Source organism: Nyctereutes procyonoides, unplaced genomic scaffold, assembly GCF_905146905.1.
Source record: "Nyctereutes procyonoides isolate TBG_1078 unplaced genomic scaffold, NYPRO_anot_genome, whole genome shotgun sequence".
NCBI classification, from domain to species: domain Eukaryota; kingdom Metazoa; phylum Chordata; class Mammalia; order Carnivora; family Canidae; genus Nyctereutes; species Nyctereutes procyonoides.
The window spans coordinates 32468442-32492283 of record NW_026575049.1 but is presented as its reverse complement, the minus strand read 5'-3'; the positions used below and the strand labels follow the sequence as shown (position 1 = coordinate 32492283).

Here is a 23842-nt window from a genome sequence, read left to right as displayed (position 1 = left end):
CTGTCCACCTCCTCCCTCTCTCCACCCAACATGGCTCTTGTACCAACAGGTGGCTGTTGAACATGTGTCTCTCAGCTAGACCTGTATCTGACATAGCTGCTTTGCATCATGAGCCTTCCCTGTCCCCAAGGCCACCACAATGCATGTAGTAGATGGGACAAAAATAGCTTCTCCATTATTGTTGCTCAAATCCCAGTGTTTGTAATGAGCCTGTTCTACCATCAAGTCAACAAAACGCCCTGGTTCCAGGTCTTATTCACCTGTAGCTCACCTGAGATCGGGGCTGGGCTGCTCTTGGTTTCTATTTTTGTGGGTGTATGAGCCTTGGTGTCCCGTGTCTATTCCAATTTGGCTAATTGCATGTTGCCTATTTAAGAGCTCCCCTCACTGTTTCAATTAGATACAAAACTCTTCATGTTTTGCTTGGCAAATCAAGTTGCAAAGCACTTGGGGTCCTCTTCTCTGGAGGGGAGGTGGGTATTGTTGATTCTGCAGGACACAGGGCAGGTTGAATAAGTCATCTGAGAAACACTGTCATACTCTTGCTGATGATTGGGAAACCAAGGAAATATTTTATGTGACATGAGCCTGGACTACTGCAGTCCTCTCTGAACAGGTCTCCCAGATTCCCCTCATGTCCCCTACCTTTAATTTTTATTCTCTACCCAACACCCGGAGTGATCCTGTTAAGATGCATTTCAGACCCTCTCACTCCCATATTCAAAGCCTTCCAAGAGCCAATCAATTACTTCTAGTAAAAGTCCGAGTCCTTATCCTGATCTACATGGCCTGCATTCGTGTTCTGCAAACTGTGGCCTTCCAGCCAAACCTAGCTTCCTGCTGCCTGATGTAAATAAAGTTTCAGGATCACTACACCCTTTGTTGACATGATGTTTTTGGCTGCTTTCTTGAGCAGTTGCAGTGGAGACCACGTGGCCTGCCAAGGCTCAAATCTGTTGGCTCTTTAAAGGAAATGCTTGCTGACCCCTGCCCTAGATAATCCCTCTCATCCCTACTGCCACTGTCACCTGTCAGACCCCATCTCCTCCTGCTCTCCGTCTTGCTCACTTTGTTCCCTCCACACCCAGCGCATCGCTATTCCTCTGAGGCACGTGCCTCCACCCTGACCGTGGACTAGCTGCTCCCTCTGTGGGAATATTCTTCCCCTCCATATCTTTTTGCTCTGCTATATCCCTAGAGCCTAAAATCATATCTTGTAGATTGTATGTGCTCAATAAATGTTTGTCAAATGGGAACACATAACATAACATTAAAGTCTGCCTCCCAGAAGACCCCCAAACCACCTCAGCTGACTCAAGCCAGGAGGGTGGCTCACAATGCCATCATCGTCCCTTGGCTCCTCCAGCTTTCCTCTCTGCCACCTGTGGTGGATGGCTGTCTTTTCCCCATGGTGTCAATGTGGGTGCAGGGTGTTCACTCTGCCTCTGGCCTCCCTTTCATGTTCTGAGCTGGTAAAAGAAAGAAGTGATGGCCAAGAGGAGGTGACATGCACATCAAGAAAGCAAATCTTTCCCAGAAATGCCTTGCAGACTTCTTCTTACATCTCTTAGGCTAGAGCTGAGCCCCATGGCCATCTCCAGCTGCTGGAAAGTTTAGGAAATGTGGTCTTCTAGCAGGACATGTGACTATCTTGAAGAAAATCAAAGTTCATGGTAGGAGAAAGGAGAAGTGGGTATTGGAGGCGTGACTTACAGCATCTGCCACATCTGACCTTTTTTTTTTCTGGATTTTTATTTTTTCTCCCCTGGGAGAAGTGTAGAGGGTGGAGCTTGGGAGAACTTCCAGGACTTTGGCAAAATACAAAGGATGGATTTTCACAAGAGGTCAGTCCCAATACTCTCTGTTGTGAGGCCTCATAGCTCCCTGAACATTCCTTGACTTTCATGCCACTTTTCATAAGGTTTATCTCATTGCCCACCACTGATCCCCTGTCCTTAGCACTGCGTGCAGCATATGGCAGATGCTCAGGAACTATTTCTTTTTTTTTTTAAGATTTTATTTATTTATTTATTTGAGAGAGAGAGAGAGAGAGAAGCAGGAGGGAGAGGAGTAGGCGGATAGAGAGAAGCAGGCTCCCACTAAGCAGAAAGCCTGATATGGGGCTGGGTCCCAGGACCCTAGGATCATGACCTGAACCAAAGGCAGACACTCAACCAACCAACTGAGCCACCCAGGCTCTCCACTCAGGAACTATTTCTTTATGAATTAACAAATGAAGGGAAATGAATTGTGGAGTATGCGTGCCCACACACTTAGGTACATTTATGTGGGTGTCTAAATGCCTTTATTCCATTTATTGCTGGCTTCCTATATATATTCAATTCTGGCAACAATCCTGGGGAACCTGAATGCTGGAGTACTAGCATCTCCATTCTGTGGCGAGGATTACAGGAGTCTCTGTTTCCAGGCTCAGTGACCATAAGGAAGGTGTGCAGTAGCACATAGCTGAGAAGTGGTAGAGGCAAGACGTGAACCCCAGCTTGGTGATTCTGAAGGCTGTGTGCTCCTAATCACATTTGTTCACTTGGTCATTCAGCAAATATGTACTTACGGCTTCCAGTGTGCCAAGTACTGTTGCAATAATCGTACTTCCTGTGTTAGAAAAATATCTTTCAAATCAAAAGATGTAAATTTTGGCCAGTGAAGGGTAGTACAAAGAGATTAAAATATATACACCCTATTTTTTTTTATTTGTATGTGTCCTCTGAAAGTTTCTAGGTAAAGAACTCACCTCTGTGCCTTCAGTGTCACATGGCTCACTTATTTTTAAATTTCTCAACAAGTTTCATTCATGTGCATACTTTTTGCTTAATGAGATTATAAATTACTTGAGATTAAGGAATATATCATATTCATTATTGAATTTCAATCATAAGTTTGCCTGTAGTTAGGACAATGATGGCCTCACTAGGTTCAGCAGATTCCTGTTGGATGAAATAGAATTAGTATCAGCAAGGTTTGGGGTGCAAGCAACAGAAACCTGCCCTGAGGGATTTATAGAGGAGAGAGACTCATTGGTGGGACATGCGGAGGGGATAACTCGCAGAACCAGCTTCATAGCCAGGTGGGAACAAAGAAAGTTTAGAAAAAATACAACTTTTTATGCTGATACCACTGGTGCCACCACTACTGGACATTCATTTCTGTCATTTCTGGACACTGACTGCTGGACCCCTGTACCAGCAAGGCTATGCTGGAGTGACAAACAACCCGAACACCTCAATGACTTAAATGACAAAGTTTCATTTCTCATTCCCATTATATTTCTACAGTGGTGGGCAGGGTGACTCTGCTCATCAGAGTCACTCAAGGTTCCATGCCAGTGGAGGCCTTGTGCTTTCATGATCCCAGAATCTGGAAAAGAGAAGGATGATTGCAGCCCACCAGTTTAACCAGTTTTTTTAAAAAAGATTTTATTTATTCATGACAGAGAGAGAGAGAGAGAGAGAGAGGTAGAGGGAGAAGCAGGCTCTATACAGGGAGCCTGACGTGGGACTCGATCTTGGGTCTCCAGGATCACACCCCGGACTGAAGGCAGTGCTAAACTGCTGGGCCACTGGGGCTGCCCAGTTTAACCAGTTCTTAAAGCTTCTTTTTGATGTGGTGTATGCTACTTCCCCTCACATTTCCGTGACCCAAGCAAGGCATGTGGCCATGCCCAATTTGGGGGCTGGGGTTGTTGGGAAATGCAATTCTATGAAGTGCTCATAAATAAGAATTTTTATATTTATGGTCAACTTTGGTGACTTCACAAGCTCCAATGCCATTTCCACCATGAATTCTTGCTCACTAGCTCTGTATCTTGTTTCTCTTAAAATTCAAAATCCTGGAGCACCTGGGTGGCTCCATGAATATAGCACATAACTCTTGATCTCAGGGCTGTAAGTTTGAGCCCCATATTAGGTGTAGAAGTCACTTTAAAAAACTCAAAATCCTGGTTGGAAGTAACCCTCCAGCCAAGGTTAAGTTATGTCCAGTGCTCCATCAAGGAGACATGAGGGAGGGCACATGCTAGTCAATCAGAAGGCCACAACCATGATAGAATTCTTCTCCAACTTTTTCAGTGGTATCTGTACTGCTGATCAATTAAGGATGCTTCTCCCAAAGTGATATGTTGTAAAAGGGATTCTCAGATTTGGGCTAAACTCTAAGCTCTTCAAGGAGACAGTACTAGGTCCTCAAAATATATTTATCTTTTTTTAGAATAAATAAAAAAGTGCCTTATTTACTCTTATACCCTCATACATAGTACTTAGTGTGTATTAGTTCTACAAGTTTCCTGAAGCGTTTTTCTAAATGAAAAGCTATTACATGAAAAAAAAAAAAGGTAGGAGGCCGAATAAGAATGGAAAATGCTGGGTTCATTCAGTCATTCTTTGTGGTACGCAGCCTAAGCTGTCAGTGATCCCATCTCCCAGTAATCAGACCACTGAGTGTGAGTTGGGTTTATTGACTCACATCTAACAGAACATAATAGAAGTGATGGCATGTCAATTCTGATATTAGGTTATAAAAAAACTGTGGCTTCCGTCTTGCCTTCTCTTGTGGCTATCATGTCTTGCCCTTTTGCTCAGAGGAAAACCAGCTATCATTTTATGAGCTACCCATGTGACAAGGAGCTGCTGTCTCCAGCCAACAGTTAGTGAGCACCTGAAGCCACCAACAGCCAAGTGAGTGATCTTGAAAGTGAGTCCTTCTTAAATGAAGTCATCTCCTTCCTAGAGATGACTGCAGCTCTGTGGGACCCTAAGCCAAGGACCTGTCTTAGTTATACTGGATTCCTGACCTACAGAAACTGTAGGGTAACCAGTGTTTGTTGTTTTAAACCACTGAGCTTTGGGGTAATTCTTTATCAGCAATAGATATTTTGAACATTCTTTCATTCAGTCAATACCTACTAGCATTATATGATGCTCTGGGACACATTGTGAGTACAACAGACCTGACTTCCGCTCTTATGGGGTTTAAGTTAATTTAGACTTGTTTCTAAGCTGTGGGAAGAGACAGAGCTATTAATATGCAAATGTTCATCCCGGGTCTCTAAGAGAGGCAGAATGGGTCTGTAACTTTTCAACTTTTTTTTTTCCTCTGCATTTTATAGGGTAAATGTGTTATGGAACCCACACTGGAAAATTCTCTATTAGCTAACTGAGTAAATGAATTAACGTAATTTCAAAGGCTTAAGCTCCTCGGCAAAAATTTCAGAGTATGCCCCCTTTGTTCATTATAGACTTAATAGCCATTCTTCTTTCCCTGGACTCTATGCACACTTTGCTAATTTGCTTAGCAAACATTGACTGATTATCTACTATGTTGTAAGGCCCTGCAAGCACCAAATCGCTTGGGTGATGGGGTTCCTGTATTTCTAATGAAGTATTTTTGGAAATACACGAATTGTTTCATTTTGTGAGTAATGGTTTCAGCCACAATATTTGGGCAAAGAGCAAAGGAGAGGAAGAATGGGATTGGCTAATGTTAAAATCAAAGGTCTGCTGAAAACACTAATGTGCATTGAAGCAAGGCATTGTCCTCAAGGAGAGGAGACATAATCGTTATTGAAACAGTGCCTGAAACACTTCATCGGACTGTATTTAAAATGTTTAAAGAACTCTTGGAATAAATAGAGCCCTGAAAAGGTCTTTCAAATTGAAATGAATTCTTGGCATGCTTTTTCCTCAACTAGCAATCCTCTCCCCATACAGCCTGCTTCAGAGAAGGCCAGAGAAACAGGGCTTTTGTCTTAATTGTCTAATGAACATGTACCAAGTGTTTCATATTTGGGATGGAGAGCAGGAGGGAAAAAGGGTAGCTCAGGAAACAGAGTGAGATGGCAATCCTATTTTGTCTTTGGTGCACTGTCCCTTAGGAATATACGTGACATTTCTAGATTTAATAAAGTAGTAAGTGTCCCCTGGACCGACCTCTCAGCAAACGATGTCCCCTTTCTACCCCTGGAAGGTATTTGGGGTCTGGTTTAGAAATAAGGTAGTGCTGGTTGTCGGCCAAGGCACAGAGACATGAGATGGATTGAGGATTTCAAAGTCCAAAGTGAAGATACGAGGTAAAATATAGGATAATATTTATTGTCTAGAAAATAGGGCAGACTTTTCTTCACTTAGCAAACTTAAACAGAAAAATTGACTCATTTAACTATAAGAGAATAAAAATCTTATGCTAGATGGATAAACAAAAAGACAAGTAAATAAATAAATAAATTTAAAGGGGAAAAATATCAAGCCATGGAGAATTACCTGCAATACAGAGAAACCATTATATTTTATTTTATAAATTGTTCTTAAAAATTATTGAGAAAAAGACAAACATCTTAGGACCTACCTCACACTCACCCCCCCCACCAAAAAAAAAAGAAATTATGTAAACAGGATATTCTTATAAGCAAAGATATAAAAGACAAATATGTGAAAAAAATGCAACTTCAGGGGTGATGAAATAAATGCTAGACCTCTATTAAAAGGTAATAGCTTAGGTAGATCACAGTCTCTGGATTCGGGCTCCCCAGGTCGTTGCTCCCTAACTGCATGAACTTGGGCAAGCAACTGAAATTCTCTTTGCTTGGTTTTCTCATGCGTAAAATGAAGGTTATAGGGTAATTACAAGTGCAAGACAACTTGTTGTATGTCATATCTTGGAATAGCACCTTGTGCATTAGGAATTAATATAAATATTAATTATTATTCCTCTTATTCAATTGATAGATGCAGACAGATAATAGCAGTGGTGTCGAAGGTGTGGAGATGCACGCTTGTATACTGCTAGTGGGTATGAAGTAGTACACGCTTTTCCCAGGGCAAGTTAGCTTCCTGCATCAGGCTCTTAGGATAAAGCATTGCGTTGGACCAAATTTCACTGTAGGAATTTTTCCCAAGGAAATGAGTCAAATATATTTAAAAAATAGCTGTAAAGATTTTTTTCAGAGCTGTGTACAATTATGCAATAGTGGAAAAAACCTAAATGTCCAAAAATAATAGATTCATTGAACAAATTATTGAATATCCATTCAGTAAAATTCTATGTAGTCATTAGATTATGTAAGGAAAAAAACACCATAAAGGGTATTTGGGGGGCAATTGAAATATGATTTATATGTTAGATAACATTAATACATCAGTGCTATTTCTTGGGTATGATAATGATTTGCTTATAGGAGAATGTATATATGCTGTGGTCTACGTGCTGAAATGTCATGATCTTTGCAGCTAACTTTCAAATGGTTCAGGAAGAGAGGAACATTATATCATAAACACACATGCACATTCTCTCTCTCTCTCTGTCTCTCTCTCTCTCTCACACACACACACACACACACACACACCCCTTTCACAGAGGGAGAAAGAGAGACAGAAAGCAAATATTAGCAATAGTGAATCTGGGTGAAGGGTGGATGGGGTGTGTATCTATCAACTTTTCTGTTTAAAAAATTTTAAAATTGGGATGCTTGGGTGGCTCAGTAGTTTAGTGCCTGTCTTCAGCTCAGGGTGTGATCCTGGAGTCCTGGGATCGAGTCCCATGTCGGGCTCCCTGCATGGAGCCTGCCTCTCCCTCTACCTATGTCTCTGCCTCTCACTCTGTGTCTCTCATGAAAAAATAAGTAAAATCTTAAAAAAAATAACAAATTAAAAATTTCAAAATAAAAAGCTGAGAAAATGTGAAAAAAAATCCAGGGACGGGGAAAAGTGATACATTTTATACATTTTAATGAAAAAAAAGTAACTTATAAATCAATATATACAATATAATCTCATCATCATTATTATTAGCTAAAAGATTAGGATTACATACCAGCAGCTGGTATTTATTGGATGAAGCCTTTCTCTGTGTCAGGCACTGTGCTAAGTATTTACATGCATTGTTTCATGTAGCTAAAACTCTATGAGGTTATAAGGCATTATGATTTTCCCCACATAAAATATTAATAGAAACTCAGAGGTTAAAAACTTATCTAAAAACCATACAGCCAGCCACTGGTAAACATGGATCTTTATGACCTCAAGTCTACACTCTTAAGTATTGCTCTTTTGCACAGAAAAAAGAGCAGAAGGCTCTTGTAGCTGCTGGCAATGATATCAGTTGCTAATTATTTTTGATAAAGGCTGTAGTGGAAGTACAGATTTAATATTTCAAAGAAGCAGAGCAAAGGGAAAGCCTAGTTCTATAGGGCAGGACAGGATGAGTGTGGTAGTTCTTACCAAGTGGCAACATTTGAGGTGGGCTTTGACGGATGCATAGGAGTCCAATAGGCCAAAAAAAAAAAGTATTCAAATACAGATAGAATAGCTTGAATGGAGATACACAGTGTATTTAAAAAACTACAGTTAGTTTGTAGAGCATGTGGAAGTGGGTAACCAGGGTGGAGGGCAGTGAATGAGACTGGATAGAACCCGGCACTCCTCCTTTCTAGTGGCAATGGAGCTGTTTCAGAAAAAGGACTCTGGCAGCAAAACAGAGGTGAGTGAGGAGAAAATGAAAGTGGCACTGGGGAGACCAAGTGGGGCCTCCTGGACAGTCCCAAGAGGAGGTGATGAATTATTTTACCAGATAAGGATGGTGGGAACGAAGAGGGGACAAAAACAAAGCTTCCCCTTCTAGATGTTTGTAGCATCATGTTGAGTCACTCCATAATAGACACAGGTCTTGAAATATCTTATCTTCTGGGTCCTTTGCTTATTTATGCCCTTCTCCTACCTGCTTTGTCTACTCTGTGTCACAGAAACTCCCTTTCCCAGACTCCCTCACCCTCCAGGGTCTTGCTCAGTTTGACTAACAGGAGGTATGGACAGAACATGGGGGTGGGAGATCACCAAGAGCCCGGAGGTTTTCAGTCCCTCTCTGCCTGCCTCGGGTTGTGTTCCTGGCAGCTGCTGTGCCTTCTCCTTGAGCCCAGACCCTGCCAGGCAGCCCCTCCCAACATGGAGCACCCACTCCTACTCAGCCTCCATTGTGGTTCCAGAGGCTGTCTGGCTTGGCCTGGCTTCTGAGTTCCGGTAACACCATCTTCTTCCTGTCTCTCCAGTCCCAGGGCTCGTAGCACCTTCTGGCTGGTGCTGCTTCTCTGGTTGTCTCCTTCCTGTGCCATGTAGCTCCTCAGCTTTCCCATTTTTTTCTGTAACTGATTCTTTGAATTAGATTCCACACCTAGAGTGGGGTCTGTTTCCTGGACGGATCCCCAACCGGGAAAAGTTCCTAATGGATAGGGACTGTACTTCTCCATTTTTAGATTTTTTTTTTAAATTTGAGAAAGAGAGAGTGAGTGAGAGAGAGCAAGCATGAGTGGGGGAGGGAAGGGGCAGAGGCAGAGGGAAGGGGAGAAGCTGACTCTCTGCTGAACCTGGAGGCCAACGTGGGGCTCGATCCCAGGACCCTAGGATTATGACCTGAGCTGAAGGCAGACACCAACTGACTGAAGGCAGGTGCCCCTCTCCATTTTTAGAGTTCCGAGAAGAGGGATATAGCAATCACTCAAGAAAGGGTCCCAGTGATAATCTTCATGAACTCCCTTGTGAGGAATCTGAAAGGAGAAGAGACAAAGAGACACAAGGAAGGGAAAAGAGCTCTAGTTCTGTCTTCCTGGTACTTTGCTTGAGGTATGGTGCAGTTTCCACCTACCGATCCATCCATCCATCCATCCATCCATCCATCCATCCATCCATTCATTCCACAACCATATATTGAGTACCTAGTAAATGCTGGGCACTTTTTTAGGTGCTGAGGATATAGCAGTGATCCTTTCCTTGTGGAGCTTATATTTTAGTAGAGGTGCAGCAACACGCCACTGGAGAGAGAAGGAGCCTGCCCATTTTCCCTAGAGTCACTACCTGGAGCTCCCCATCAGATAATGTAGTTAGGAGATGGAGTGTTTCCAGTGGAAAATAATAACTATGTATCATTTGGGGGCCAGACACTGTTCTAAAGATATCTTAATCCTCACAGGCAAATATTGAGGCATGTGGTATTATTGTCTCCAATTAAAATGAAAAACCGAGGCATGGAGAGGCTGAGGGATTTGCTTAGGGTTACATGGCGAGGAGGTTGTGGAGCTAGATTCGAATCTAAGTAGCCCTGCTGCTCATGCACAGTAGACGTGAGGGAAGCACGTGATGAAGATCCAACATGTGTGAACCCAGCCGAATGAGGCTGGTTGATGTTGTGGCTGTTGGGTTAGTTGCTATGCTTGCTATTTGGCTTCTAGAATGCTGAAGGACAAAGGATTATGTTACTACTTTGATTAACTAATAGGCTTCAGAATAGCAGGCAGAAAATAATTTAATTTTCCTTTGATGATAGCTTTCTGAACTCTGGTAAAAAATGATATGTATGTTGATATAGTGTGTATCATATCAAGTTCAAAAGTGCAAAGAAGAAAGTTAAAAATTACAAAAAGAAGAAAAAAAAGGATAGAACTAGAATAAATAAAACTCCTTAAAAAAGAAAACCCCACCAGAAATCCAACAAACTAGTTATAGCTATTATTTCCATCCTTTCAGGCAAATTTACATACTTATATACATATTTAGCTCTACATAAAGCATTTTACACAAATGGGATGATATTAGATATGCAATTTCAAAACCTATTTTCAAAAATTTCTTCACTCATCAAAATGGTGTGGAAATAAAGATCACCACCATTATTCTTTGTAACTGCTTAATATTTCCTTTGTATGAATTACTATAATACATTTCATCAGACCTAATTGAAAGGCATTTAGATCATTTCCCAAAGTCCTATGTGAAAACATTACCAAGAGCATTCTGTATACTTCTGAAAAATTCATAAGAATCACCTTGGGTAATCAGAAGATATGATTTCTGGGAAATCACAAGGAATGCACATGGACATTTTGATATTATTGGCAAACTGCCCTCCCAAAAGATTGCCCTAATTTATACCCCACCATGACACACATTCATCATGACTGAATTTATAAATCTTTGCTAATCTGATAGGCAAAATAATTCCAGGAATTTAATTTCCGTTTTTTTCTTTTTGGCTTATTTTTTAATCTTTCATATATGTTTACTCTCTATCCTCATTTCTTAGAGGATAACACATATAAGACTTCTGGTTTCAAAGAAGAGACTTATTTATAGGCAAAGAGGTCTATCCCAGCATTATCTGTACTAGTTAGAAAACAGAAACAGCCAAATGAGGAACCAATACACTAATTAAGATATAAATATGTGTTGGAAGATTTTGTAGCCACGCACACAAAAATATTTTGGGTAAATATCTAATAGCATGTGGACATGAATATACTATAAAGTTTGAGGAAATTTTTTGAGGAAAGAAAGCAAAATGAAAAACAATTTACAAAATAATTCCATCTGTTAAAATATAAGTTTAGAAGAAAAAAGATGGGAAAAAAATTAGATAAGAAGGAAATATATGAAATTGTTAATGTGGATGATCTCTGTAAAGTGGGATTTTGGATTGTTGAAATTTTCTTCATCACTGAATTTTCTAATATAGGGGCTAATTTTTAACATTTGGTTATGTGTTCACTATTCCTAGTGTTTAGGATACATTATCATTATACAGATACATTATCATTAAGGACTTATTTTAGTGAACTAAATGGACATATGCTTTGGTTTATCCATAATACTAAGGAATATGCCTATTAGTACTGGCACTGGGGCGAGATCCTGGCTTTCAAGGAGTGTGCTCCCCGGAAGGTGGGAGACAGCAGGTGCATAACATCTGTAGCAAAAGAGAGAGCACGTCTGCTGATATAAGAAAACCTTCTAGGGGAGGTAGGATTTCAGCCCATCCTGGAAGGAGAAGCTGGATTTTATAGGTAACAATTGTCATTCTCCCTACTGATTCTATAAGAAATGGGTGTTTATTGTAGAGGATAGGAAAATGTATAAGATGACAACAGACATCTACAGGGTTATTATCACATGTGGAACACTGCATTCAATCCTCATGTGGAAAAATCTCCCTTAACCCCTGGCAACCCTATAAAGGTGGGTGTGATTATTTTGTGCATTTCAAAAGCAAGGAAAGAGAGAATAAAAGATTAAACGAGTGAACACCGGGTACATGATTGGAGAATTGGCAGAAGCAGTGCTGGAACACAAGTTGACCTGGTGCTACAGAAGAAAATAAATCAGTGCTTAAGCTCATTCTTTCAGTCTTTCTTTCATCCTTAGGCATGAGGCTTTCTTTGGTCCTCTTGCTACCTGCACCACTGGGTGGTTCTTACTCAAGCATTACCAGCACATAGGTGGTAACTGAAGGCATAAAAATGGGTGAGATAACCAGGGAAATATTCATAGGAGAAGACAAAAGGCCCTGGGAACAAAGCCTGAGCGACAGAGATGGAGATGCCTTCCCAGGACTGGGCTGGGTGGACAGTAGGTGGGGAAAATTTCACAGTGGTAACAATCTTGGAGCTGAACCTTAGAGGATAAGAAGTTTGCCAGGTGGAGAAGACAGAGACAAATGTCTCAAGGAAAGGGAATTAGCATCTGCAAAAGCATAATGCGATGCAAGAGATAATATGGTAATTTGGAAAACCAGCAAGTGACTTTAGTATGGCTAAAGCATAGTGTGTGCGTGTGTGAGTGGGTGTCTACATGAGTGTGAATGTATGTTCAGGAGGCTAGTGTGATGATACATAATCTAGAGAGGAAGGCATGCTTCAGGTCATAAAGACCATGTGTTAGTTGGTTTTCCAGAGAGTCAGATATATATACACTCTATTGGTTCTGATTCTTTGGCAAAAAACAGAGAAAACAAATACATAGAGATTTATTATGAGGAATTGGCTCATGTGAATTATAGAGGCCGAGAAGTCCCACAGTCTGACATTTGTAAGCTAGAGACCCAGGAAAGCTAGTGGTATTTAGTCCAAGTCCAGAGACTTGAGAAGCAGGGGAGCTAATGTGGTAAATCCAAGTCCGAGGGCTGAAGATGATGACATATGTCCCGGCTCAATCAGTGAGGTGGGAAAAAAACTCCAATGAAATCCTTCTTCCTCTACCTTTTCTTCTATTTGGATTGGCTGATGCCCAACCACATTGGGAGGGCAACCTACTTTCTTGAGTCCAAATTCTAATCTCACTCTGGAAAGACCCTCAGAGACCTACCCAGAAACAATGTTTAAACTGTGCACCTGTGGCCCAGTCAAGTTGACACGTAAAATTAATCATCACAATCCCTTATTAAAAGGTCTGGAATTTTATGGAAAGAGAGTCTGGGAATAAAGTGGAGAGATCCCTGAAGGCCAGCTAATCAGTATAAATTTTATTTATCTGGAAGGCAATGGGGAGCCTTTGAATTTTTTTCAAGAAAGGAATGACAAGATTAGAATTAGGCTTTTCAAGATCCTGGACTGGATGGTTTGGAGAAGGAAGAGGCATAGGAGGAGAATATTTGGCAGAACAGTCAACCTGAGAGGTGATGAGCATATGTATCATGTGTCCTAGGATGGTACCTACAAAGGGTGGTGGATTATTTGGGGTGAAAAGATGAGTGTATTTGGTATGACAGATATGGGAAACATCAGACAATCTATGGGGTTATCCGAGAAAATCCATTGTTGAACATCCAAACCAATTGTGCAAAAGCATGTCCTTCTTCCTTCATCCACCTATTTGCAGCAAGTATTTACCTCGTGCCTACCCTGTGACAGGCCCATGCTCAGTGAATCCTCGAGTCCACTATGCAATCTAGACACATTCATATTGTAACAACCTAGTGTTACAAGGGCCCAGAGATTAACAGCTTCAGGAGAGGGGTGGGCAGGTAGAGTATCCAGGCAGGGATTGGGGGATCTGGGCTACCTTTCTGTAGGAGGGGACATCTAAGCTGAAAATTCTGGCCAGCTGGAGGAAGAGGGGACCCAACCTCCCGCAGAGACCTTGTGTGGGAGCTGGGAATCCCCCAGTGAAAAAGGTATGGTTTTTGCCCTGGTGGATGTTGACAAATAAACAAGACAATGCAATTTGACACATATGCAGCTAAGTACATTTCTGTAGTTAAAAAAGAAAACTCTCCCCCGTGCAAATCTACCCTTTTGGCTGAGCTGTCTGGAACTAAGTGCAACCTAGAGGGCAAGGTGGGACAGGGGCCTTTCCTCCAGCGCATCAGCCAGGCCTTTGAAGGATGGGTGCAGGGTCAGCCTCCTGGCTATTGAAAGGAACCTGGTTAATGTGCCCTGGTGGCAGGTCAGCCTTCCAGTGGTGTTCAGCCCCCCGGCCTCTGAGCTCACTGGCCTGGTTTCTAACCTTCCCTCCACGCGGAGGAAATGTAGGGCTGAAGGAGGACTGCCTTACTTGGTTTGGGGACCCGAAGGTGGGGGAAGGGGGAAGGGAGAAAAAACATGCTACGCTTATTAAAGAAAAAAAAAAAAAAGGAAAGTGAAATCTGAAACTCAGGGGCAGGAAGCGACCCCAGGCAGACACTTTGTGAACCACTGGCGGGTAGCACACCTCGATGGGTGGGGGCTCACCTGCTCAACCTGCCACCTTAGTATTCTGGTACCAAAGTCAGGAGCCTGAGGGGCAGGGACAGCAGCAGGGAGACAACATCCGTGTCTCTACGTTGGCACAACTCCCCCAGTCCCCGGGTCGCTGCCCCCCACTTCCTGCAGCACTGGTCACCGCTGGGGGCATGTGTGAGGGGCGGGGCTACGTGGAGCTGAGGAATTTAAAAAAAAAAAAGGCTGGGTAATTAGCATCCTCTGATCCCATTGGCTCTCCCCCGGCCCTGCTTTGCATATGCCCGCCCCGTTGGCTGCCAGGGGTTTGCGGGGTTCGGCCGGGTTTGCAGCCGCCGCGGTAGCTGCTGCGCTTCAGTGCCGGGCGGGCGCCCAGCGAACCCCGGGCCGGGAGCGGGGAGCCGGGAGCCGAGAGCCCGGAGCCCGGAGCGGGGAGTGGGGAGCCATCTGCCAGCCGAGCTGCTGCGGCGGCGGCGGCGTCTGAGTCCATTTCCGTCCTACGAACACTGAGGCCGGCGGCCGGCGGCTTCTGCGCCCAGCAGGGCCCAGGGAGGAGCGGGTCAGACACTTTTTATTCTATTTTGGAAGAAAGGGGCGAGTCCCGGGGAGAGCTTCCCTCCCGGCCTGGCTCGCTCCCCCGTGCGCCCCAGCTCCGGCCCGGGCTCCGGAAGATGACTTCGGGGTCTGCCGGGTGTCTACCAGCGGTGGCGGCTCGGGGAGGCAGCCGAAAGTAGTAGCACTTGGCAGTGGCGGCTGGTGGAAAAGTGAGCCGAGGCAGCGCGGACTCAGCTCTCCCCGCGCGCCGGCGCCCGCTGCTCTCGCCGCTCCTTCCCCTCGGCTCCCCGGCGGCCGCAGCATGAAGTGGCGCAGCGATGGCCAGGAGAGGTAAGAAGCCTGTGGTGCGGACGCTGGAGGATCTGACGCTGGACTCGGGTTATGGTGGCGCGGCGGACTCGGTGCGCTCCTCCAACTTGTCCCTGTGCTGTTCCGACTCGCACCCGGCGTCCCCGTATGGCGGGAGCTGCTGGCCGCCTCTAGCTGACTCCATGCACAGCCGGCACAACAGCTTTGACACCGTCAACACTGCCCTGGTGGAAGACTCCGAGGGGCTGGACTGCGCCGGCCAGCACTGTTCGCGGCTGCTGCCGGACCTCGACGAGGTCCCCTGGACCCTCCAGGAGCTGGAGGCGCTGCTGCTGCGCTCGCGGGATCCCCGGGCAGGCCCGGCGGCCCCCGGAGGCCTGCCCAAAGACGCGCTGGCCAAGCTGTCGACGCTGGTGAGCCGGGCGCTGGTACGCATCGCCAAGGAGGCGCAGCGCCTGAGCCTGCGCTTCGCCAAGTGCACCAAGTACGAGATCCAGAGCGCCATGGAGATAGTGCTGTCCTGGGGCCTGGCGGCGCACTGCACGGCGGCCGCGCTGGCCGCGCTGTCCCTCTACAACATGAGCAGTGCCGGCGGCGACCGCCTGGGCCGCGGCAAGTCTGCGCGCTGCGGCCTCACCTTCTCCGTGGGCCGCGTGTACCGCTGGATGGTGGACAGCCGCGTGGCGCTGCGCATCCACGAACACGCCGCCATCTACCTGACAGCCTGCATGGAGAGCCTCTTCCGGGACATCTACTCGCGGGTCGTGGCCTCCGGGCTGCCCCGGAGCTGCAGCGGCCCTGGCCCGGGCTCCGGCCCGGGCCCAGGCCCGGGCTCCGGGCCCGGCTCGGCCCCCGCGGCGGACAAGGAGCGGGAGGCGCCCGGAGGGGGAGCGGCGAGCGGCGGCGCCTGCAGCGCAGCCAGCAGCGCCAGCGGAGGCAGCAGCTGTTGCGCCCCGCCGGCCGCCGCCGCCGCCGCAGCCCCCCCGGCCGCCGCCGCCGCCGCCAACCACCACCACCACCACCACCACGCGCTCCACGAGGCGCCCAGGTTCACCGTGGAGACGCTGGAGCACACGGTCAACAACGACTCCGAAATCTGGGGGCTCCTGCAGCCCTACCAGCACCTCATCTGCGGGAAGAATGCCAGCGGTAAGTGGCCGCGCGGGTGCCGCCTCCTCCCCCGCAGCCCGGCCAACTCTCGCGGCAAGTTTGCCTCGCGCCCTCCCTCCCGCCGCGTCCCGGCCACCGCGCTTGTCCCAAGCCTCCGAGGGGGCGGCGGAGCTGGAGGCTGCCCGAAACCAGCCGGTTCGCTCCCGCGCTCGGAATCCGCGCAGTCCACCTGGCTCCTCGGGGCCGGAGTCCGGGAGCGCACGCAGTCCGGCCGCTCGCGTGGGGCGGGGCGGCGCGGGGAACCCATCACCGTTCGGGGACACGGTCGTTTCCATCATTCGCCCCTGGTGCAAATTTCCGCCAGAGCCCTGTGTTTTTGTTTTTTGATTTCTTTTTGACCTTGAACATGCCACCTTCTGGGGCGCACGAGTCTGGCTCCCTGGGATTCCAGAGGAGGTGCATTCCTCCCGCCACCGCCCGGCTCGCGTACTTCCCGGCGCCCCCGGGACACGGTCCTGGCGCGGGCGTGGGGGGGCCCCGCGGCCGCCAAGGCTGAACGTTTGGCCTAGAAACAGTCCGGAGAGGCGTGTGTGCGGGGAGGGTGGAGCGGAAGACTTCCAGGTCCCAAGTTTTCCCGGGGCCGTTTTTGAAGGCCAGAGCGCCCAGCTGGTGGGTGCTGCGCGGTGGACACCCCCTGCCCCCATTCCCGACCCCCAGCCCGCGCCCCTCTGGGCTCCCAGTGGCAGGGAGCTGCAGCCGTCACCACTTTGCTTAAGGAGCGCCACTAGGGACCTGGGCAGGATGGGAGTGGGGCGGAGTTCTGGAGAGGGCTGTCAGTTTAGGGCGGCGTTTCCAGCAGGTTCTGTCCCCCCCCCCCCCCACACACACACCCGGGTTTGGGAGGCGGGAGCTGGGTGGGTTTGAACCTGCAGTTGTGGCGGCGGAGGGGGTGGGGCCGGGGGCTCTTGTTTTCGAGAGCTCGAGCTGGCGGTCCTGCCTGTCTGCGAAAGCCCGAGCTAGACACTTCAAAGCTTCAGTTTTCCACAGGAAATGGTAGAAGCGTAACTAGAGACCCTAAAAGCGAAATAAAACTTTGCTACATATTCGGCGGTTTGGCCGGAGATTGCGTGGTTGGAGCTGAAATGCAGTCTTTCTGGGTAGATTTCATTCATGTTGCTGCCTGTCGGCTTCCCGGGGGCTGAAAGAGAGATGCGGCGGGCGCGGCCTCTGGGGGTGCCAAGCGTGTGCTGGCGAGCGTGTGCGTGTGTCTGTGAAGTGTGCTTGTGAGTGTGCGCGGGAGAGCGCAGCCACGCGGGGCTCCAGGGAACCCAGCCCCCCAGCTCTCGGTCCTTTCACCTGGTTTTGATCATCGTTGGGGGAGGCGAAGGAAGGAGCAAAGTGGGCGTGGGGGAGGGGCGCGATCGCGACTTCCGAGTAGATCTGGAGGCTCTTGAGGTTCTCTCGGCCAGGGACCTCCCCCCTCTGCTGCCGGTCGAGGGCGCAGAGCCTCTGCGGGGCTCCCCATTCCCCCACCCCAAGCGCACGTGAAATCCTGACCCAGGTGGAAACATCTAAGGAAAGGCCTTGGCCTTTGTATGAGCTTCTTCAGAAGGGGGAGGATTCATCTGAAAAACCCAGGAGCTTTAGGCTGGATTGCTCTCTGTTCGGGAGCCCTACGCCCACAAAAAGCACAGAGGGCTTAATTTTCTTCCCACCAGGTGCGCCCCACCTCCACTGTTCTTACCTCTCCCATTAAGGTCGTCCTTTACTTCTTACTGGCCCCCAAGCCCTTATCGCCCAGCTGGGACTGGAACCTGCTTTTGCTAATCTGTCACAGTGTTTCCTTCCAGGTAAGGAGCCTTCCCCTGAGAAGGCACCAGTTTGGGAATCAGGGCATCCTCCTCCACCTGTGTCTTTACCATTCTCTTGAATTTAGGACTTTGGTGGACTCCCCTTGGTTCTCAGTGTCCTGGTCTGTAAAACAAGGGCCTCCTGTAGCTCTGGCTGTATTAGTAGCCTTTAGGTTTTTTCAAATTGGTTTTACTTTTATGATCCTTAACATATTTTAAAGACAGTTCTTGTGTTTATCTTTTTCGGAGTAAGTATAATTTAAGGAAGGAGAAGGCCACAGAGTCGGTTTTGGGCAGGGTGAGTGTGTGGCGGTTGGAGTTTACTGCCATGCAAACGGTTCCCACACCACAGAGCTTTAACTCCTGGGTTCCAGGGCCCTTCAGCCATCTCTTAGCATGAGATCTACTGCAATTTCGTTGTGATCTCTCCATCTCCTTTCTTTGAGCGTGTTTAAAATGGCAGGTCAGTTATGCAGAAAAGTAAGGAATGAGCAATTAGTTTCTTAGGTTTCTGAAAAATACATTAAACATCAAACCTATTAAACTGTTGTGCAGGGCAGTCTCTCTGATCTGCAGGCCTTGTTAAGGAGCCCATACCTTACGTGATCGATTTTTTTACCTCTTTAACTCAGCGGTATCACTTATTCATTTGTGAATTTGTTTATTCATCAATATTTATTGAGCAGTTAGTAAATTTAAGGACGGAGCAAGCAAGCACTGCGGTTCCAGAGGAAATAACTGCCAATGTGTCTCCAATACTGCTCTGTACGTTGATCCATTTGATCTTCCGCATTCCCTTGGAAAGCTACTACCATTATCCCCATTACACAGAGGAGGAACTGAGGCCCAGGAGACTTAGTGTTTTGCCCTTTACCGGCAGATGAATTCTCTGCCGATAAGCTATCCACCTGTCCATCATTACCTACCCAGTTGAACAGAGACCCTTGATAACCTGACATCCTTTCTCTCCCAATTCATACACTTTTTGTTCCTTTTATTTTTTTTTTAAGATTTTATTCATTTACTCATAAGAGACACACACACACAGAGAGGCAGAGACACAGATGGAGAAGCAGGCTCCATGCAGGGAGCCCGACGCGGGACTGGATCCTAGGTCTCCAGGATCATGCCCTGGACTGAAGGTGGCCCTAAACCGCTGAGCCACCCGGGCTGCCCACTTTTTGTTCCTTTTAAGCTGCACTGGGCCGTAGTGGCCGTATAGTTTTAATCTATAAAATGTAGATTTTACATTTTTATAACCTCTGCCGAGTCTAAGAGAGAGCCTGGTACACAGCTGGAGCTTCCTAGATGCCCGTTCAGTTGAATGAGCTGTTGTATAATATTATACAGTGATGTCCTGAAAGAAGCTACGGATTTTTGAGTTTCTTGAATCATCCTTTCAAATCTTTCTACCTTGGTTGTCCCTTCTCACTGTCATCTCTACACCTGTCCACCCTTGTAATTTGCTGCTGCTAAACTGCCACGCCCAAGGAATTATGAAACTAATTGCATGGGGCTACGTTCAGAAAACAGAAGATAACGAGCTATAAGCAAGGGCTTGGTGGCTCTCAAAAATAATATGACTGGGTTTAGGGCATGTACTTTGTGGGGACTGTTTTAAGAGTTGGCTTTTTTCTTACGTTGATTTTTCAGCTGGTTTGAAGAGCTGGGATAAGAGCTAATAGACCCCAGTGAATGTTGGCTTTCTGTGGGGTCTTAAAATTTGGCTTGATTGATTTTCCTAAAGCTAAATACAAGGGGCCAGCAGAAGTGCTTTAGCAAGCCCTCGTTTGTGGTTTTACCTTAAACACTTCAGAGCTAGCTAGTTCTCACTCATCCCTGAAGAGTTGATGGAGAGGGCTCTTTCTGACACCTCTGTGAGGATTTCCTTGATGCAACCCCTTCCCCACTCCCCCTCCTTTGGGAATCCTGACCTTGACCTTGCTTTAAGTGACTCCCCATCTCACTGTGGCACCTTCAGTGCAAGCTTGTGTCATATTCATCTTTGTCTCTCCTCTTATATCACTCAGCACAGCACCTGGCACATAGCAGATGCTGAGTACTATTTGTTGAATGAATATAAGTGGCCCACTAAATCTTTAGGATTTAAAATTCACCCACCAACATATGTAATCAACCTTTCTAAAGACCTCTCAAGTCAGACCTCCTGGATTTGAATTTCAAGGCTGTTGTGTTATAGCTGTGTGTTCTTAGGCATGTGACCTAACCTCTCTGAGCCCAGTTTCTTCAGCTATATAACAGAGGTAATAAGCAGGAATAAATGAGATTATGTGTATAAAGGTATTACAATCTGCTGCCTGACACATGGTAGGGGCCAAAATGGTGATGGTAGTTGTGATAATTCAGGCACAATGGTATATCCCATCTCTAGCTCATCCAGATTAATTCATCTCCAGTGTGGATAGAGCCAGCAGAGCACAGAATTTTAACTTGGATCCCCCTTCCCGATATTCCCAAAGTCAAATAATCCAGCGTGCTCATTTCAGGGATTGGCTCCATGGCCAAGGTGGCAAAAGATTGTTTTGGTCAAAGGAAAGTAGTTTATTTTATTTGCAGTGTTTTTTTTTTTTTTTTTTTTTTTAAGGCATCCTTAGCAAAGAGGCACTAGGGAACTTAACAGGGTTCCAGAGTTCAGAGGTGCAGATGTTTGTCAAAATGCATTCATTGCACTGTAAACCTAAGATTTGTGCGTTTCACTGTATTTTAAAATGCACTGCAGTAAAAAAAAAAAGCCATAAAAAAAGGCCATATGTGTCCTTGAATGAAATATTGTTTTAAATGCAGAAGGAGTTTGAAGGAAAGACTGGAAGAGGCGGTGTGGTGTGATGAAAGGGTAAGGACTTTACACTGGGAAAGATTTGGCCTCATATTTCAGCTCTGCTGCTTCCCAGCAAATGACTTAATTTTGCTGAATTTGGTTTTCTCATCTGCACAGTGAGGATTACCAGAACAAAACAAAACAAAAGGCATAAAAAAGGAAGAAAATCCAAATCTACCACATACAGTGATTAAAGGATTAAATCAGATCAAGTGTGTGAAAACACCTGTCACATAGTAGGCACTCAATTATAATGGCTCTCTTAAAACACTGATTATTCAGGTTGGGGATTTTGAATAGTTCCTTTCATTCAAGGATTCCCAAATCACCTTATAAACATTAATTAAAAGGGGCCCTCGCCCAGGCAGCACTGGCTTGGTGGGCAGGACGGTTTTCAGGTTTGTGATTCAGTGTTGCCCCCCCTTAGACTCTGATCTGCACTAAATGCTTCCCTGGCAGTTTTTTCCTGTCCTCTAGCTGGTGGTACTGCTCCGTGGTGCGATGTTACTGTGCTGGACAAAAATGTCACAGAAGAAACCTAGCTTCTTAGGAAGAATAGCAAAACTATCTCAAGAGTCAGCCATGGCAGTGTCTGTGCTCACAGAGCACGTTTTTAATTAACTGGCTGAATGTAAATTAAAACTCGGAATTTGGGTCAGTGGAGGGTTATTTGGTTTTCGATGCAGACTTGCCAGTTCATTGCTGGGGCACTTGCAAGTAGGGTGTTTCATGGAACAGAAAATAAAAATAACAGCAAAATAAGATGAGGAGGGATCAGTCTAGAGACCTGGGGTCAGCTGTGGCATGCTGATGGCTTTCGAATAGGGGGAAGGCCTCTAATTCTGGATCCATTATCATTTGTGACCTGGAGCCAAACTCACCTATAAGATAGGTCTGATTATCATCTACTGAGAGGTAAAGATAAAAAACAATTGATTTTGGGCCCCTTGGGTGGCTCAGTGGTTGAGCGTCTGTCTTTGGCTCAGGTTGTGATCCTGGGGTCCTGGGATGGAGTCCTGTACCAGGCTTCCCCGCAGGGAGCCTGTTTCTTCCTCTGCCTGTGTCTCTGCCTCTCTCTGTGTCTCTCATGAGTAAATAAATAAAATACTTTTAAAGAAATTTTAAAAAAGAATTAACTTCGAAGTTGAACACACTCACAACCTGCAGTTTTCCTATCTGTAAAATGGGTATTGTAATCATAGCTACACTTGTATCATGCTTTTTATTATATGCCAGGCGCTGCTTCTCTGTATTATGATCATTACAATGACATTAACTATTCTAAAAGCCAACCCTCAAATCTTGGAAATTGAATATGATAGGAAGTTGTTTCTTACTCACTAAAGTCTTATTGGGAGAGGAGTGAGGTGGGAGGTGGCAAGAGAGTCATTTAGGTACCAAGACTGATGGATTTGGTTTTCTTTATTATCAGTACGTGGCCTTCAGGACATTCATCTAGCCAATAGGTAGAGGAAGAAGGAGAGAGTAGAGGATCTTATGAAAGGTGTTATGGGCTAAGCCTGGATCCCTGGAAGGGATCTTCATCACTTGTGTCCATATATCCACAGCCAAAAGTGGCTCTTGGGGAGTATGACCAACCTGAAGCTCTAAATCTTTTGTGACCTAGTTCCTGCCCTTGATCTCTTAGGGGCCTAAGGATTGTGTTAAGGCTGTCACCATAAAGATACTTACTGATTTTGCCAGTGTAGCTCTCTTAACAACTTGGTAGGATTTTCATCTGTGCCATCTAGTGAGCCAGTAGCCACACCCATAGTCATCTCCTAGAGCTCATTATCAAGCCTGGATGATTTCTTCACTTTCTTAGCTGGATACCTTTCTTTCTCTCTCCATCTAATGATGGCTACCTTGGGGCCATGGGGCTCAAGTGGGAAGCTTATGTCCTTTATCTGATCATTTACTTCACTTAAAAGTCTTCTCAGTCTTGACTCTTACTGTTTGGGATCTAGAAATAGTTGTCCTTTTCAGTTCTCCACTATTCTTTTCCAATTCCACTTGCAAACTGGCTAATTTGTGCCATAGTTCCGCTTTCTTTCAAATACCTTGCTAAACTCAGCCGGGGGCCAACAAGCTCCTGTTATTCCTGTTATTTTTTTTTTTCAAACCTCTTTCTCCAGAGCTTACAGGCTCGGCAGGCCCAATTTGGGCCTCTGAGTTATCTGAGGTGACAGCTTAACCAAACATTTTACCACTGTACATCATGCACCTCTAGTGTCCCAAACCCTACTCTTGTCTCTAAACCAAGGCCACGTGTTTAAGAACTCCACTCACTTATGGTACCTATGTCTTCAGTAATTAGGGTGATGCCAGCTATTGCATCAGATAAACCCTAACATCTTAGTGGCTAAACCCAGTAAAAGTAGCCTTCTCATTCATGTTGAACTTAATTGGTGGCAAAGCAGGGAGGTGCTTTGTCCTGTGGATGTTGATGGAGGTTATGCCATCAGGAACACTCTACTCTGGGGACTTGGACCTCCTGCTCAGGGACAACAGGAGTGCAGAAGGCTGTGTAGGAAGCTTTTAGAGGACAGTCTGTATATGACTGTATCCGCTCCTGCCATATTCCAGTGACCAGAACTCCGTCACATGGCCTCAAGTAGAAACAAGGGGAGGGGGGGAATGATGGTCTCTGGCAGGTCCTCCACTCCCAACTGCAATTCTGGATTCCAAAGTTGA

The 23842-nt window shown here is 46.1% G+C and overlaps 1 protein-coding gene across 3 annotated transcripts in view; it reads left to right on the top strand.

The window, feature by feature from the left end:
* The first annotated feature begins 14736 nt into the window (after positions 1 to 14736).
* Positions 14737 to 23842, top strand: part of ABTB3 (ankyrin repeat and BTB domain containing 3) — a 309294-nt gene continuing 300188 nt past the window's right edge. For 2 of the 3 annotated variants that reach the window (XM_055328940.1, XM_055328941.1), the window contains exon 1: positions 14737 to 16498. In XM_055328940.1, the coding sequence (XP_055184915.1) occupies positions 15358 to 16498 (1141 nt within the window). In that variant the 5' untranslated portion in view covers positions 14737 to 15357. The remainder of the gene's footprint in view (positions 16499 to 23842) is intronic. The other variant, XM_055328939.1, reaches the window with a different exon arrangement.